We start from the raw sequence: 15,916 nt of genomic DNA on the forward strand, positions 1-15,916 counted from the left end.
TGCCCAAACCCAGCTCACTTTAGGCCATGCTGCCAGCCCTCTCCCACCCACCGAGCAATCCCAACAAGCTGGCTGCAGGAGAGCACAGGGAACCAGCTCCCAAGACACCAGTCCTGATGGGATCATATCCAGGATCCACTGCTGGATCCCAGCCTCAGCACTGCAAGCACAGCTAATGCCACAGGAGGGTGTAGGCTGCTGATTCTCCCAAGTATTTCCTTTCATTACAGGTGAAATAAGAGACAGAAAGTTTACAGCTGTCTGTCACTCCCTCCCCGGCCACTGGGTTGGGCCTCTCTCCTTGACTGAGCTGCTGGTCTTCCTGAAGGGTCTAAGAAGCTAATAATCATTAAGACTTTAACCTCTGCCAGATTTATTGTATTAGCCTATAAACAGTGGCTTGAGATTAGCCAAGGGCTTTCAACACTTTGGTGATTAAAAGTATCTAGACACAGACAACAGGACTGCAAAAGTTTCATTTTTTAGAGAAAAGAAGCCAAAATCAAGGTGCAGGTGACTGAGGAGCACCCCAGGGCAGGGCAGCTCTGGCCCACATGAGCAGAAATGAGCAGAAAGTTGAGCACACTGCTCCCCAGTGTCACCCACCACTGCCCACCACTCTTCCACTTCAGCTGACATCCAACATCTCCAGGGGATGCGCTTCAACATTTGTGTGGCATTAAAATACATAATGAAACGAGCCTCATGTCAGGGGAAATGTGTGTATATTAAGATATATTTGCTGATATCTGCTGCCCATGCAAATGCTGGAAAACACTTCAGTATTTAACTACAAGAGGGCAGGAGACAGCAGGCATTACTGCCCAGCGAGAGATCATTAAAGCACACAAGCTCTGGCGGAGCAGAGTGATACTCAACCAACAGGGAAGATCAATATGCACCACTTTTCCTCAGCTCTGCTCCAAACCTCTTCAAAGGAAACCTTTATGAGCTAAAATTTAAAAGCATATTACCCTGCCTCATCTTCTCTCTTGTCATTTCTTTTCTTAGAGCTTGTTATTCAACAGGGAAGTTGGACAGGACACAAGAAGACAATGAAACCTGTCCACAGCAGGAGGGTTGGAACTAAAGGAGCTTTAAGGTTCCCTCCCAACCCAAGTCATTCTCTGATTCTGTGATTCTCTTCTGCATCACAGGACCCACACCTTCCTTCTGAAAGCAGACAACTTTTTGAGAAAGTTTCCTCTGCAGCACCAGAGTTTTATAGATAATGTAAATCCATCAATTTAAAGTTGGAGGAACTTCTCCCAGGAAGAGTTCAGGAGAGAAGCTTAAGCATCCATCAAAATGGATAAAAAGCCTTGTTTTGTCTCTCTTTTAGCTCCCCAAAACAAGCACCATCTGATGCCTCTATCAGCACAGAACAGTAATAGCGAGCTTCAAAACGCCACTCCTGCAGATCTCCTCTTGCCAGAAAATGACAAATGATTCCTCCTCCACACTCTACACCCCTGTGTGATCTCAGCTACCTCGTGCAAAGTGAAGATCACCAGCACTCTGCACTTGATTACAGCCACAAGAGATCAGCCCAATGGCTTATCAAATTTAATCCCCAAGACACAAACCCGTGCCAGAAAACATATCCAAAGCTTGTCTAAAACAAAAAGTTTTTCCATCAAACTCTGAAGGCTTTGAATTGAACTGATCTCAAAAAAAAAAAAAAAAAAAAAAAAGTAAAAATAATAAAACAAATTGAAACTTGCACCATTGTACCCCCACAAACCTATAGGCAATTGCAGTGGCATAAGGGAGCTAGAAATTGTGTTAGGAGACTGGTAGTCTCTTTTTTATTCCAGTGCCTGTAAATAGATTCACTGAATCGTTTAGATCGGAAAACACCTAAAAGTGAGGAATGTGACTTCATTATCTAGATATATGATACATTAATCAGAGTTTAATTATGAAGCGTTTCATCCCCTTACCGGGTTAGTTGTAGAATTCGCAATAAAAAAAGTCTATTCCTATTATCTGTGTGTTACTTTTCCCCTTTCAGTCTTGTCAGGCATTGTTCCCGAACCGTGAAAAGGCAAAACGGAACAACACTCTGCTCATCAACTTTCGCAAGTGCTGCAGACTTACTGCTTAACTAAGCAAAAGCCAAGTTCTGTCTCGCTCCAAGGTGTCACCTCTGCCTTTCCCGATGCCAGCGCTCCCGAATCCGCCCGCAAGACGCCTCTTCCCGAGTCCCGGCTCACGGGGAATTCACCTCCCGCCTGAGGACCGCACATCTGGCCAGCGAAACAAGCCAAGCATCCGCCTGCCGAGCCTTCCTCCGCCAAAGGGACCCTTCCCGCGGGGAACGCTCTGCCCCGGGGGCTCGCCAAAGGGACCGCATCTCTCCGAGCGGCGGGGATGGCACCGCGGCTGCTCGGAGGAGCCGGGTGAGCAGCACCTGCAGGCTGTGAAAGCGCAGGGGTCCCGCCGCTCTCCTTCCCCGGGCGATGCCGGCTTATTTCAGCCGGCGCCGTGCCCGCTGCCCTTCGCCGCCGCCCGCCGAGCCCGCCGGGAAGCGGCGCTGGCCGGGGGGAGCCGGGCCGAGCGGCGGGGACACGGCAGCCCCGGCCCCGCAACCCTCCCGTGCCGGAGCGGCCGCCCGCGGGTGCCTCGGTACTGACCGGCCGTGGGCACGTCGGGGACCAGCTTGAGGGGCCCGATCTGCCGCAGCTGGAACGCCGTCCGCACTTCGTGGCAGCTGGGGGACCTGCCCGCCGCCACCGCGCCGCACAGCCCCGCCGCCAGCAGCCACAGCCCCAGGACGGCGCGGCTCCCGCCGGCGGCCATCTCCACCCCGGCCACGGCCGCGGCCGGCCCGAGCGCTGCGGGGCGCGGGGCCTCGGCCGGTCCCGGCGGCGGCAGCGCTGCCCCCGCCCGCCGCCCGCGCTCCTCCTCGGCGGGAGCGGCCGAGCCCCTCCCCGCCCCTCCCCGCGGGGCCCGAGGGGCGCCACCGCCCCCCAGCGCGGCGGGGGCAGGGCCGGCTGAGGGAGCGGAGCCCCGGGCGGGCGGGCAGCGCCTGCGGCTGGAGCCGCTCGGGGGATGGCCCCGCTCCCGGGAGCCGCTCGGGGACAGCGCCTGGTCCCGGAGCCGCTCGGGAGATAGACCCTGCTCCGGGAGCCCCTCGGGGCACACACAGCCCCGTTCCCGGAGCCCCTCGGGGCACACACAGCCCCGCTCCCGGAGCTGTTCGGGTCACAGCCCCGTTCCCGGAGCCCCCCGGGGCACACACAGCCCTGTTCCCGGAGCCCCTCGGGGCACACACAGCCCCGTTCCCGGAGCCCCCCGGGGCACACACAGCCCCGTTCCCGGAGCCCCCCGGGGCACACACAGCCCCGTTCCCGGAGCTGTTCGGGGCACACACAGCCCCGCTCCCGGAGCTGTTCGGGGCACACACAGCCCCGCTCCCGGAGCCCCTCGGGGCACACACAGCCCCGCTCCCGGAGCCCCTCGGGGCACACACAGCCCCGCTCCCGGAGCCCCCCGGGGCACACACAGCCCCGTTCCCGGAGCCCCTCGGGGACAGCGCCTGGCCCCGGAGCCGCTCGGGGGATAGACCCTGCTCCGGGAGCTGTTCGGGGGATAGCCCCGATCCCGGAGCCCCTCGGGGCACACACAGCCCCGTTCCCGGAGCCCCTCGGGGCACACACAGCCCCGTTCCCGGAGCCCCCCGGGGCACAGCCCCGTTCCCGGAGCCCCCCGGGGCACACACAGCCCTGTTCCCGGAGCCCCCCGGGGCACACACAGCCCCGTTCCCGGAGCCCCCCGGGGCACACACAGCCCCGTTCCCGGAGCCCCTCGGGGCACACACAGCCCCGTTCCCGGAGCCCCCCGGGGCACAGCCCCTCGCTGTTGCCGCCCGGGCCCGCGCTCCAGCCGCTCTCCGCTCCAGCCGAGCATCGCTGCGGGCCCTGCGGAGCCGCCGCTCGGTGCGAGTGAGCCGGGGGCAGAGGGACATGCTCGCTCCCGGCCCTGGGCTCTTGGGAACAGGCACAGAGAGCGAAGAGAGCAGGGGACATAAAGCCCCTAAGCGCTGCACACTCCTTCACGGCTTGCTTCCGTCCTAAAATTCCTAGCAGATGACACGGAAGGGTCTTCGTGAGACAAGTGTTAACTCCAGCCAGCAGTCCCTGCAGAGAATAGAACTTTACCCCAGGAAACGTATCTTTATACGCCAAATGCAGCTGTAAATTGTTCATTTGTACCAAAGCCAGCAGCAGTTCCATCCTGTGTGGTTTGGGGGGGCATGGCCCCTTCCTGGGGGTCACACCACCTTCAGAGAGGTGGTCTGTGATCTTCTCACTGCCCTCAGAAAGCTCTGGGATCAACCCCTTTACCACACGTTTGAGCACAGAACTACGCTCAACACCTCTGAATGTTTTCCATTTCACAAAAACATTCCATTTCCAGAGGAGCCAGACCCAAGCAGTCTCCCACAAGGAGTCCCATTTGCTCAGTACCTCTCAGGCATATGGAGCACGTTACCAGCTCCAGGAATGACTATTGTTTGAGGCCTTTATGTCTGATTTCTTGAAGGTTACTTGCAGCCCTCAAGATGCTTCTAATGTGCTTCTGGAGCAGCAGGGGAGCCCACCTGCAGCTAATTTAACCATTATACATTCCCATAGGTAGCAATGAGAGGCTGAGCTCAAGTGCTGAAGTTGCCTGAGTTGTATTTTAATAGCTAGAAGTGCAAATCTTGGAAGCAATTTACTTGTATTAACTTTGTTCCTATCAAGACAACAAGAGATTAATTTTCCCTTTTTTCTTTTTTTGAGAATAAAAACCTCAAACAAATTGATGTAGACCATTTAACTCATAAACTAAAAGAAAAACAAACTGGAACAACAGGCCGGCCGTATAATCAGGCGCCTTAATTCAAAAGTAGAGAACGAGTCACCTTGAAAGCCCTCTGCTCACCCAGTTTAGAGCTGCAGTCCCTGGCTCATCCTGCAGTTTTCCAAGGATAGCCAAGACCTCAGGACACGATGGAGCAAGCCAGCACAGCGAAAGGGCTGAACCCCAGGAACTGCAGAGCCCGTGGACACCGAGACAGGTTATACAGCAAGGCTGAAGTTACACACACACATTAACAAATCCAGGTGCTAACAGGTAGATTAAAGAGAGATGAGGGAATAATCAGCATCAGTGACAGAACAAATTAGCATCCTAAGGCACAGTACCCCAGCTGCCAAACTATTGTCCAACGTGTGGGGCTGTGAAGCCAAGGAAGATGAACAAGTTGCCCCCATTTGCATTTTGTTTAACCTCGGGCCCAATCCTAAAAGACTTTATGCAGACAATACCCCCATTGACTTCAGTGGGAGTTCTGCCAGAAAAGAAATGGCAGGATGATGGAGCTGACAAATAATTTATTTGACAAATAACAGCATTATTTGGCGTATACTTTATTCTATGAATAGCATCGAATCAGTCCTGTGCAAGGGCTTGAGGCATTTAATTCAGTGGGGTTTTTGCTATTGTTTTCAGTGGGTGGCAACTTCAAATCCCTAGTTCTTTTCTAACATGATTTGTTTTAGTGCCTCATCTTTATATGATGGGTGTTCTTTTCATCACCTGTCTTTTTAAGTTATGTCACTTATTTGTACTTTTTAATTGGTCCTCATGTTGTTAGCAGAGGACAGTCCATTACATCATCTCCAGTTCCCCTCCTCACCCCAAAATCCTGCTAAGGAACCAGAATTATTCCTGTGCCCAGCAGAAAACTCAATGAACTGGAATGTCCAGGTGATGTAACATTGGTTATGTCATTACATAAGGGAACATTCGCGTTTCTCGTGATTTTGTGATCTCTATATTGAGAAGCATCAAATAAAGATGGAGACGGCATGTTACATTTTTCAGGCTGGAATTTGATTATTTTTTTCCCCCTTCTTCCAAAAGAAAGAGGGTAGACCCTCCACACAGTGCTCAGGTGCATGTTTTTGCCACTGATTATATCCATAACAAAGAGGTGTAACAATGAGACAGACAGTGGTTATCAGCAGAGCAGCCCCAGGTGATGTCTGTGCACACACAGTCCACAGGTAAATGCTGGCCCTTGCATCCTTGCAAGGATGTGACAAGGGGTGACACTTACCTGTCACACCTCCTGACACTGCTTAGGTGACAAATGGGAACCTTCTGGCACCACTGAGCCTCCAGGATTGCTGCTTAAACCCAGCAAGTGAAAAGTGACAGGCTCTTCAGCTGTCTGTCCCAACAAAGCCATCCTCAAACCCAGCATTGTGTTTGACTTCCCAGAGGGCTGGGAACACACACCACAGGCACAGTGCAGTGGGCTCCAAGGAATTGAGCCCCTGTTTCTCCAAAACACGCTCCAGATACAGCCAGACTGGCTGTGGTGGAGGGAGGCAGGTGCTTAGTGGCAAACACACGCCTGAGTGCTTTGCTGGAACAGGGCTACAGATAACACCAGAGCTGTTTAGCCAATTATTGTCCATGACATTCTACCACACTTGAGCAATTTGCTTGGAACAATCACAGTTTACCTTGTCAACAGGTGCCTTGTATTTTAACAAATGAATATTTATCAAGCGTACATCGCTGAGAACTGTATCGGTACTTCTTACAATGAATGGCCACATAAATCTGCCCAAACAATCCGCTCAGCCTAATCCTGCTAAAGTGACCACAGTACTCAGCGTGAGCTTTGGATGTGTAAGAAAAGCTGGGATCAGGCCTAGAAACAGGGTTTTGTGTGCCTGCTGCCTCAGCCCTTCTCTGACTGAATGTAGCTGGAGCTTTGCCAGTGATTTAAATGGAAGCTGGACTAATTCCCTTATGTTTAAGATAAGCTCATCTCCAACTGGACTTTCCACCAATGGGACTTAATGGGCACGAGGTCTGCTCCTGCCAATTCGGCTTCCAGAGGAAAGCCTTGCTGTTTGTGTCATTTCAACCATTCCAGGAAAGGCAGCAATCCAATCTTTACAGCTTTATTTTATCTTTGGAGGTCCAGTTCTTCAAGGTACATGTTTCACTGAAGCACCTGAAGATCTCAGTGGACAGAAGTAAAATTAAGGAACCTATTTATGTCGTTGGGATAAGCCCAAATGACATGCTGTTTTTCGTTTAAAAAACAACTTAATCAGCCTCAAAAGAAGTGTAAAATCCTCCATCTGTAATTAAGACTAGTTCCCTTTTTCAGGGTTTTTTAATTTTCTGGTGTTTCTTCTTTTAAGAAAGTTAAATTTATTTTCTGAAGAATATTTCAAGTCAGAGCAAATTTAAAGCTGAGTATGAAATTTTAAATATGTATCTTAATAGTAAAAAAGTCGTGCATGAAATACTCATAAATATGCCAAGGCTAAAAAGCACTGCTAGAAAATTATTTCTGGGGATTTTACTTAAAATTCTCTCATCCTGTTAAATGAGAAACTATTAGAAAAATTACCAGTCCATGCAAAACCAGCACACTACCATTGGTTTTATTCTCCCTTCTCTTCTCCTTCCCTCCCAGTACTGAGCACAAAGAGAATGATCATGCTGCCACACCATGAATTGTTTCCCATGCTGCATGTACTCCACACTGAAAAAATGTGTGCAGACCTTTTTTGATGGTCAGAATGCAGTATTCCTGTGCTGCCTCATTATTTCAGGGATGTTTTTCACTTTACCAGACCTATTGAAATGCACATTTTAGACGTGCCTGTGGTACTTTTTTTTTTTTTTCCCCTGAAAAAAAACCCATCGTGCCTGAAAAGCACAGCCCTTAATTGTACCATAACACTAATTCTGAAAAAAATTGTTAGACCACCGAGCAATCAAAGATCTATGGAAGAAATGCAGTTGATGTGACAACCCAGCAAGGCAGGACAGCCACTAGTTAAGAGAACACATCCTATAGACAATGCAGAAGATACTTCCATTTTTTCATCTTTTTCTAGCATTTCAACAGAGAACAATTATTTTGTATCAGACCAAAAATCCTTCAGCCCCTTGACTTATCTCCTGTGGCAGAGATCAGACCTGCTGTGCTTATTTAGAGATTACACCGTGTACAGCACATCAGAGTTCTCCCTCTCTAGATCTGTTCCAAGTCCCATCCTGGCCCCCAGAGACTGCCAGGAGCTGAGAACATCAGCCTAAACTCCCAGAACAGCAGCTTTTTGGTCATTAAAAAAAATGCCCTGAGACACAGTTATCTCAAAACCTCACTGGAAATGTAAGGGAGGAAAAGGCAGGGATTTTAATGGCTCAGAATAAGAGCACCCCCCAGGGCTGATGCGTGATGCAATCCAGGAGCAAAGCCATGGGAAGGTGATGAGTGGTGTCAGCCTTCCCATCTCAGCAATACCAGCCCTTGCTGTCTGAATTCTTCCTCAAGCATCCTGGTCACCGAGCAGCTGGGAAAATGAATCTACTCTTTGCCCTCACCTGCATGGCTCAGCATACAAATTAATTTAACTGGGACAAGCAAGAACTTTCTCATGTAAGAAGCCGCCTCTGAGCCCAGGGGAAATCAAGAAGATTACTCAAGGAGTAAAGGCTGCATAACACCAGCAGAAGTATCCAGCTCTGGTTTCACTTGCTTCAAAATACTAGTAATGGAAATAAGTTTCATATTTAAGAAGTCAGAGTGGATAGACAGGGAAGAGGGATGTGTGGACTCGGGCTGTGACAGGACATTCACGCTCCTCTGAGCAGTTGTAATGCACATCAGCCACCCCCTCACCTCCCACAAAATTTGTACTTGGGGCTTCCATAGTGACAGAGACCCATCACACTAAAAGTGCTGAATTTAACTTTAAAATATGCATCAAAAGCTGCCTATAATTTCTGATAAACTTACAAGAACTCCTGGCTTTTTCTACCCTGACAGGCAAAGATCATAACATGTTAGACCTCATTAACAGACATTGTTATTGAATTCAAAACTGCTTCTAAATCTTCAATTGATTCTTCTTAGAAAATAGTGCCCTTATGCAAAAGCTTATGGTGTGGAACAAGATCATCTTCCAAAAGTACAATTTCATAAAAATTTAAAAGATGACATAAAATTTATAATAGAAGTGTGAATAGCATCATTATAATATTTGTAATAGCTTTTTCTAGCAGAACAAAATGCCCCAACTTTCACTTTTCTAGCTGGGCAATCAGAAGAGCTGATTTTTAACTATGTGTCAGAATTTGAAGTTAATTAAAACTAATTGCCCGCTGTACTGTAAGTGATGCCACTGCATTTTCAAATAGCTCTGTTTCCATGGGATGATTTACTTAAAACTGATGTCTCTCATTGACTGAATTCTGGGTTTGCCTTAATTGTATTGTTCAAGTTGTTTATCTTTGCTTTCTGCCTCGCAATTTTACATGAAAGGTCATCAATAGCAAAGCTCCTCGCTAAGACTGACACTCTATCAACACGAGAAAAAGCATCCTAGAATATCAACTAGTTTATCAAAATAAATAAACTCCTTTGGCATCTGACATTACCATTCCCACCAGCCACCACTTTCTGTCCTCAGAATGTTTGTTTATGTGCTCAGCTTTGTATCAAAGCTCAGAACCACTGTACTTGTCCAGCAGCACTGGTTATCTCTCCCACAGGGGTGTAAATGGAACCTCTTTAATGAGAACATGTGCACACCCAGAGCCTTGCTGCTGCTCCCAGCTGCCACTGGCATGAACACAGACCTGCCCAACCTCGAGTGTCCAGGTCACACAAAGCACCTCCTCCTTCTTGGGAGGCTTTGGAGGGTAAAAACCCGGGGTTAAATAGGGGCAAACGTGGCCAGGCACAAGTTCCTGCAGCTGCCCTCCAGCACAGGGGGATCACATCTGTCAGGAGTACCAGAAACAGGGCAGGAGGAGAGTGCTCTGCATCTCTCACGGCACAGGTCGAGCCCAGTGAAAAAGCACAGCCCTTCATGCAGCTGGGACAAAAGCAGGCTGGCTGCCACCCTGCTGATGACAGCATGGCATGTTCACATCTCCTGCTCATTCCTGCACGAGCCTCCAACTCTCCTGCTTCCCCCACCTGACATCTGCAAAGGGTGCTGGGACTGGATTTCTAGGGCAGAGTCAACCTTCTGGCATCCCAGCTGCAAAGCCTGATGCTGTGGGGATGCAGGCTCCACGGGAAGCCCTGGCATATCAGTCCCTGCTTTCCCTGTGGTTTGGTTGTGGGAATTACCCCAGGAGATCCAACAACAACGCTGGTGAAGTTTAGCACACAGCCTGCAGCACCTGCCCTTAACCAAAGCACGTTCCAGTCAGCATCACTGGCACCAGCAACCAGCAGAGAGCTGGAGCAGACCCTGAAGATAACTTTTGTTGCTATAGAAAATGTGCTATAGAGGACCAGATGCTGTATAATTATATTTTCCAGCCTAAGAACATGCCTTCAAAATTAAATTTAACAACCATAGACTCGCCTCATTCCCCGAAGTGAAATCCTGCCCAAACCCATCCCCAGTGCCAAGACTCCTATTCAAGCCCACCTCCAGAGGCCAGGTGGTGGGCAAAGGAGACAGACAACTGGCTCTGCAGCCAGCCTTCAGCTTGCCTTGCACTTCTGGACAAGAGCCTGTGCAAAGTCCCCCAGCACAAGTCGTCCCTGATCTGCACAGAGACCCACTGGGAGCGTGGTGGGCTGGAGGGCAGTTCTGTGTTAAAAATCGCTGGCATGCAGACAGACCATCATTTACCAGAACAGTCTGCAGTGGAGAGATGTACAAAGGGATAGACATGGGAAAAGAGCCACATTTCACCAAGTCCAACTTCCAGATGTTACATTCATACAATATTCCTAGTTCACTTCATTAGGAAGGGCAAGAGCAGCTTGACAGCCCAAAGACTGGATCAGCAAGAGCAGAACGAGCACAAGTCTCTGCTGAAATATGCCTGGGAAGTTTGCCTATGCTGTCTGAAGCACATTTGGCTAAAATATGTTATTCCTAAAAAATACATGTTGTGAAGAGCTTTTTCTAATTGGCAGTCACTGTTGTCAGTTTTAGACAAACACTCTTGCTAAAGATCTCAGTGCAGAAGACTTTGTGATAAACATTCCCAACAGGAGAATTCTGCTGTGGGAGTCCACGCCTCAGGAAAACTGAAAAGGTTCCTGGTTCCACGGTGCTGGAACCATTCTTCCACCATTTCTTTTTGGTTCAGCAACTGCCCAGTGCATTCACTGCAAGTGGACTTTTAGAGGTATCCCTCAGAGTAGGAGCTGGAAATGGTGGAATTGGGAAAGTCTCTGGAATAACTTCTTTTGTAGGATCATTGTAGTGCAAACATTCAGCACCTTTGCAAAACTGAGCAAGTGTGATACAGAATCAGAAAAAATAAAGGGTAAGCACACTGGGTTACATTTTAAAGTATGATATATGCTACATGTACTGCTGTGGTTTATAACAACTGTATTTAACAACTGGTTTCTTTTGTTTAAATATTGAAAATCACATTTTGCTGTTTTCACATCACACCATAAAGTGACTTGTAGATATAATGGAACAAGTAATCCTGGAGCTGAAAAGTGCTATTCAAAGGGAGAGAACCTGAATGCAAGAGCTCAGTTAAACCCTGTGTGTGAGTGCAAACTTTCCCTAGTTGGTCTTGCTCATGAGTAGCCCAGAAATTGCTGCAGTTCTTCACATAAGCAAAACAGGGACCTTCAACTCTTGTAGCTCCAGTCCTGCTGTGGGAACAACCCTTGATGTCCACCAATTTCAATTTTTTCCCTGTATTCGTGGTTCTTGCCAGCAGATCAGCAAATTCTATTGCAACTCATCTGGGGACACATCACTGCAGCTCCTTAATGCCGTGAGTTTCGTGGTGCTTGCAGTAGCAGAGGGTGGAACAAACAATGACAGCTCCTGTGCTGGGGGGTCAGGCTGCTGCTCCCCTCCCTCAGCACACACTGCTCTCAGGGATGCTGAGCAGCTCCTGGCCTCACCTGCTGGACACAGAGCTTTTCATGCACATGGCTGTAATCTCTCTTCTCCAAGAGACTGCAGGAAAAGGCAGATGAGCCCTGAGCAAGTATAAATTAATGCTGACATTTGCTGGAATAATGCACTCTCTCGAGCCTCTGCATCTATGACGCCAATAGAGGCTGCTGGAGACACGAGTTTATATGCAACTTTCTGCTAAATCAGAGCATCATCTGCACAAATCAAGCACTTAGGAGACATCCTGAGATTTGTGATGTTCCCTAGAGCCATCGCTGGGTTCTGAGCCATCTATTCTCACTGACTGCTGAGATTCCTTACAGGCAATTTTTAGTGACAGAACCGAGGATAAATCCCACCCATATTTCACAAAGTAACAGGCAAGCTTTGTGGGACTTTGAAGTACAGATTACTCAGCACTGATAGCACTACCTATTCCACACTGCTCATGTTCTTTCTTCAAATCCAAATCCAGGGCTGGTTATAAGTGGGTTTCTGCCCCCCACAGTAAATCTGGGACAAACGTGGGCCCCAAAGGCACGACATCTCTTATCCCCAAGTTCTTCACACAGTTGGAGAGTTGAATGAATCAGGATTTTCTACCCAGTGGCAAACTGTGTGTGTGTGACCCAAGACTCCTCAAAACTGTTGCAGAGCTGCTGTGACCCCAGTGAGCTTTGGGACAGGTCTGCTGTGGCCTGCTGCTCCTGTCCCTGTTTATCTCTGAGCATTCAGAGACCAGGGCTGCTGCCATGCTGTAACTCCTAAGGATAACACCCACTTTCTGCAGAATTTTTGCCCTCCAGGTCAGCAGTTCCAGCTCACTGGGAGGACCTCAGCCTGAAGCTGAGGGTGTCAATGTTTTCCTGACAGGGTTTCTATACCTTCCATCAAACAACGTATTAACCACAGCTCTCCACAATGACTGAAGCCAGCATGCAAGAAATTCCCCTCTAAGCTATGATTTACAGGCATAGATCTATCCAAAACAAAGCCTTAAAAGTCATCAATAAACTGGGTACTAGGACTAGATATGTACTCACTAACCAGAATTTGAACTTGAAGATATTGATGTGTGGGAAGCTTCTTTGTGAAGGAAAACACAGAGTATGAGACGGGGTTTTTTTTTAGCTCTGATGTACCACTTAAGCTGTGGCATGCTTCATTTGCTGAAATGGAATATAATATGTCTTTGTATTGAATTATACTTGGGTTGGTTATTAAATGAAAACTATTATTCCATTTTAGCCATAAGAAATGGAAGTGCTGCATATGGCTGTGTGCAATCCATTAACTGCTTATGGAGCCCAAGACCCTTCAGAGACCATTACGAATCCATTCCATGGCCCTCTCTGCCAGATTTTACACTCTGATATCTGCACTCGAGGCAAGAGGCAGAAGGCTCTCTAGAACCACTATTAATCAGCCTTCATACACTGCTTGTGCCAGCACAGACAAAGAATATTCCAGGCTCAAACCTATTTCTCATGTATTAAACCTATTCCTCACGTGTTGTTTTTAAGGTAAGAGTGTGATGCATCTTCACTGTTCTAGGCTGATGTGCTGACCAAAGTACATCAGCAGCAGCTCATCTGCACCAATGCCCATCTGAACCTGCCTCTTGCAAGGCAATAATTACCAATACAGTAATTAACAAAACAAGGCAATAATCTTGCACTATGGGGATGTTTTCCAAGGACACAAAGTGAGAATAACAAGGAGAGTTGTCTTAATTGACTAATAGATAATCTTCCTTAATATTCCTTCTGGTGTCTGGGGTTTTTTATGCAGAACTCTGTTTTCTGTGTACAGAATCTTAAATATTAGAATTATTTACAATGATTCAGCAAGATCATTTGTTTTTGCAATGGTGTTTAAAACAATATGATCATCCAGCTATGAGTTTGCATGGTTTGTGTTTAAAAAAGGTCAAGCTTACAGTGTGAAATCAATCCTTTGTAATTTCCTTTGTATCATCTAATGTGGAAGGGCAGCTGGGATTTAAAAGACACCAAGTTAATGACTCCAACAAAGACACTAGTTGAAAGCAAAAGTTTGATCCAAGTTTTAACTAGGAATGTTTTGCTACCCAAAATGAGTCTTCCCTTTTGGTTTTATTTGGCTAGATGAATTTTCCAAGCTGTCTGATACAATCAAGTTCTGTCCTTTCTCCATTATCCGTGCCACGCTCACCAACTCGACGCCAGAACTCAGAAAATTGTACCTGGGAATGGTGATGACAGGAGGAGCTATTGGCTCCCTGGGAGTCTGCACTCATGAAGATGTGGTACAGAAGCCACACAGAAAATGGTTTGTCACCAAAGCAGGGGGAAATGCTCCAGTGAGTTGCAAGTGTCCACAAACCTCTCACACAGCAGCATTCAGCCCAGGGACACCTTGTTAAAGGTGGGGACATGGAGACAACAAATCCAAGCTGCTGGAAATGAACACCTGGCTCTTTTTGAGCCCATTCAAGGTAGAACTGAGCATCTCTTTGCTGATGTTCAGAGGCTGTTTCTTGCTAACATCTAAGAGAGAGGGAAGTGCAGGGAAATGCATAAGGAAGAGCCAAGCAGGAATTGTGAAGTGCTTGGAGAGCAATGGCATCGACAGTCTGGTGTGTTAGCACTCCCACTGCCAGAGCTTTGAAATATGCCTTCACTTAAGACAAACACAATCTTATGTATTTAGTACATTTTCTGGCAACAGAGTGAAAGCTGATGTGCTAAAAATGCATGACTCATGCAGGCTGTTACATTTCATTTCCTCCTGAGGAAAGACAACTGCTCTTGTCTTTGTCTTAGGGCCAGCATTTTGGGTAATCTACCTTTGACACTTACAGCCCTAAGCCAGTTGGGATTTCTCTCTGGGCCAATTCCCAGACCCTCATCCAAACAGAACAAATGCAAAAAGCTGATGCAATTCCTCAAAAGCGTGAGGTGCAGTGGGTGTGGGCTGCCTTAGCAAGGCAGTAATTAATTGTCTAATTAGCTGATCTGAATCACTACCACTGTGCACACTGGGATCCACAGGTGAGCTGTGACAACAAAAGATGTTTTTGGCAAGCCTGTCCTGATCTGTCATAGCTCAGCACAGGAGATGAGACAGCCCCACCTCCAAGATATCCAACCTACTTTCCAGGAATGAGCTCTGAACTACAGGAGACAGGAACCCAAGAGGTTTTTTTCCCCTATTTTTGTTGACCTGCTGTTACCAGGGTCATAGTTATTTCAAGTTACACCACACTCCTCCACCAGGGATTTTCCTATGGACTTCTTTCTTCATTCAGTAAATTCATTCAGAGGAGCCAAGAGCAGATGCTTACATAGAGGTGATAGAAGAGGGAAACCTGCCCAACTAGAAGAGGGAAACCTGCCCAACTTGGCAGCATTTAGGAGCATCTGGTAGCAATAACACATCAGAGATTGCTATTTGACTTAAAGAGACTGTTCCTAATGCAACAGAAAACCCTTCCCACAACAGGCAACAAGAACTCAACAAATTCCTTTTCATTCTATTTTTCTCACTATTTTCAATACCATATCAAGCCTGTGGCCAGAAGGGATCCTCCTTTGGGTACCTCATCAGTAGGCCACTTGCCTTTCTTTTTTTGTCCTTAGGACCAGTGCTTTTGAAGAAAGGACAACAGCCAAAAAAAAACCCCAAAAACCTTCTCAAGGGAAACATCTTGCTGGAAACAGGAATGGGAGATAATCCACCTTGCTAACTGATGTTCATGGCAGACCTGCTCCTTCTAGGCATTTAAGGTCCTCCTGATATCTGATCAGTTCAGGCTTTCAAGCCCCTTCCTAGAAACTCTTGAAAAAAATCTAAATGTATTTTTAAATCCCCAGGCTAAAAATTCAGTGAGCTACAATCATATCTACTCCAAATTCTTCTGATTGAAGAATTTATTTTTTTTTATTAGGAAAATTCAACTCTATTGATACCTCAGTTCACCCATGAGAAAATAGGTATGATGATATTTT

At 47.7% G+C, this 15,916-nt stretch overlaps 1 protein-coding gene across 9 annotated transcripts in view; it reads right to left on the reverse strand.

Annotated features, from left to right (window-relative positions):
• LOC111933764 (glypican-5-like) overlaps positions 1-15,916 on the reverse strand; it is a 370,583-nt gene that overhangs the window by 324,701 nt on the left and 29,966 nt on the right. For 2 of the 9 annotated variants that reach the window (XM_086843676.1, XM_086843674.1), the window contains exon 1: positions 2,637-2,850. The exons of 3 other annotated variants lie outside the window; for them this stretch is intronic. In XM_086843676.1, coding sequence (XP_086699802.1) covers positions 2,637-2,802 — 166 coding nt within the window. In that variant the 5' untranslated portion in view covers positions 2,803-2,850. Of the gene's footprint in view, positions 1-2,636; positions 2,857-15,916 lie in introns of those variants that run through there. 4 more of the 9 variants (XM_086843672.1, XM_086843677.1, XM_086843675.1 and 1 more) reach the window with 4 other exon arrangements.

This window comes from Cyanistes caeruleus, chromosome 10 (genome assembly GCF_971803275.1).
Source record: "Cyanistes caeruleus chromosome 10, bCyaCae1.hap1.1, whole genome shotgun sequence".
Classification (NCBI taxonomy): domain Eukaryota; kingdom Metazoa; phylum Chordata; class Aves; order Passeriformes; family Paridae; genus Cyanistes; species Cyanistes caeruleus.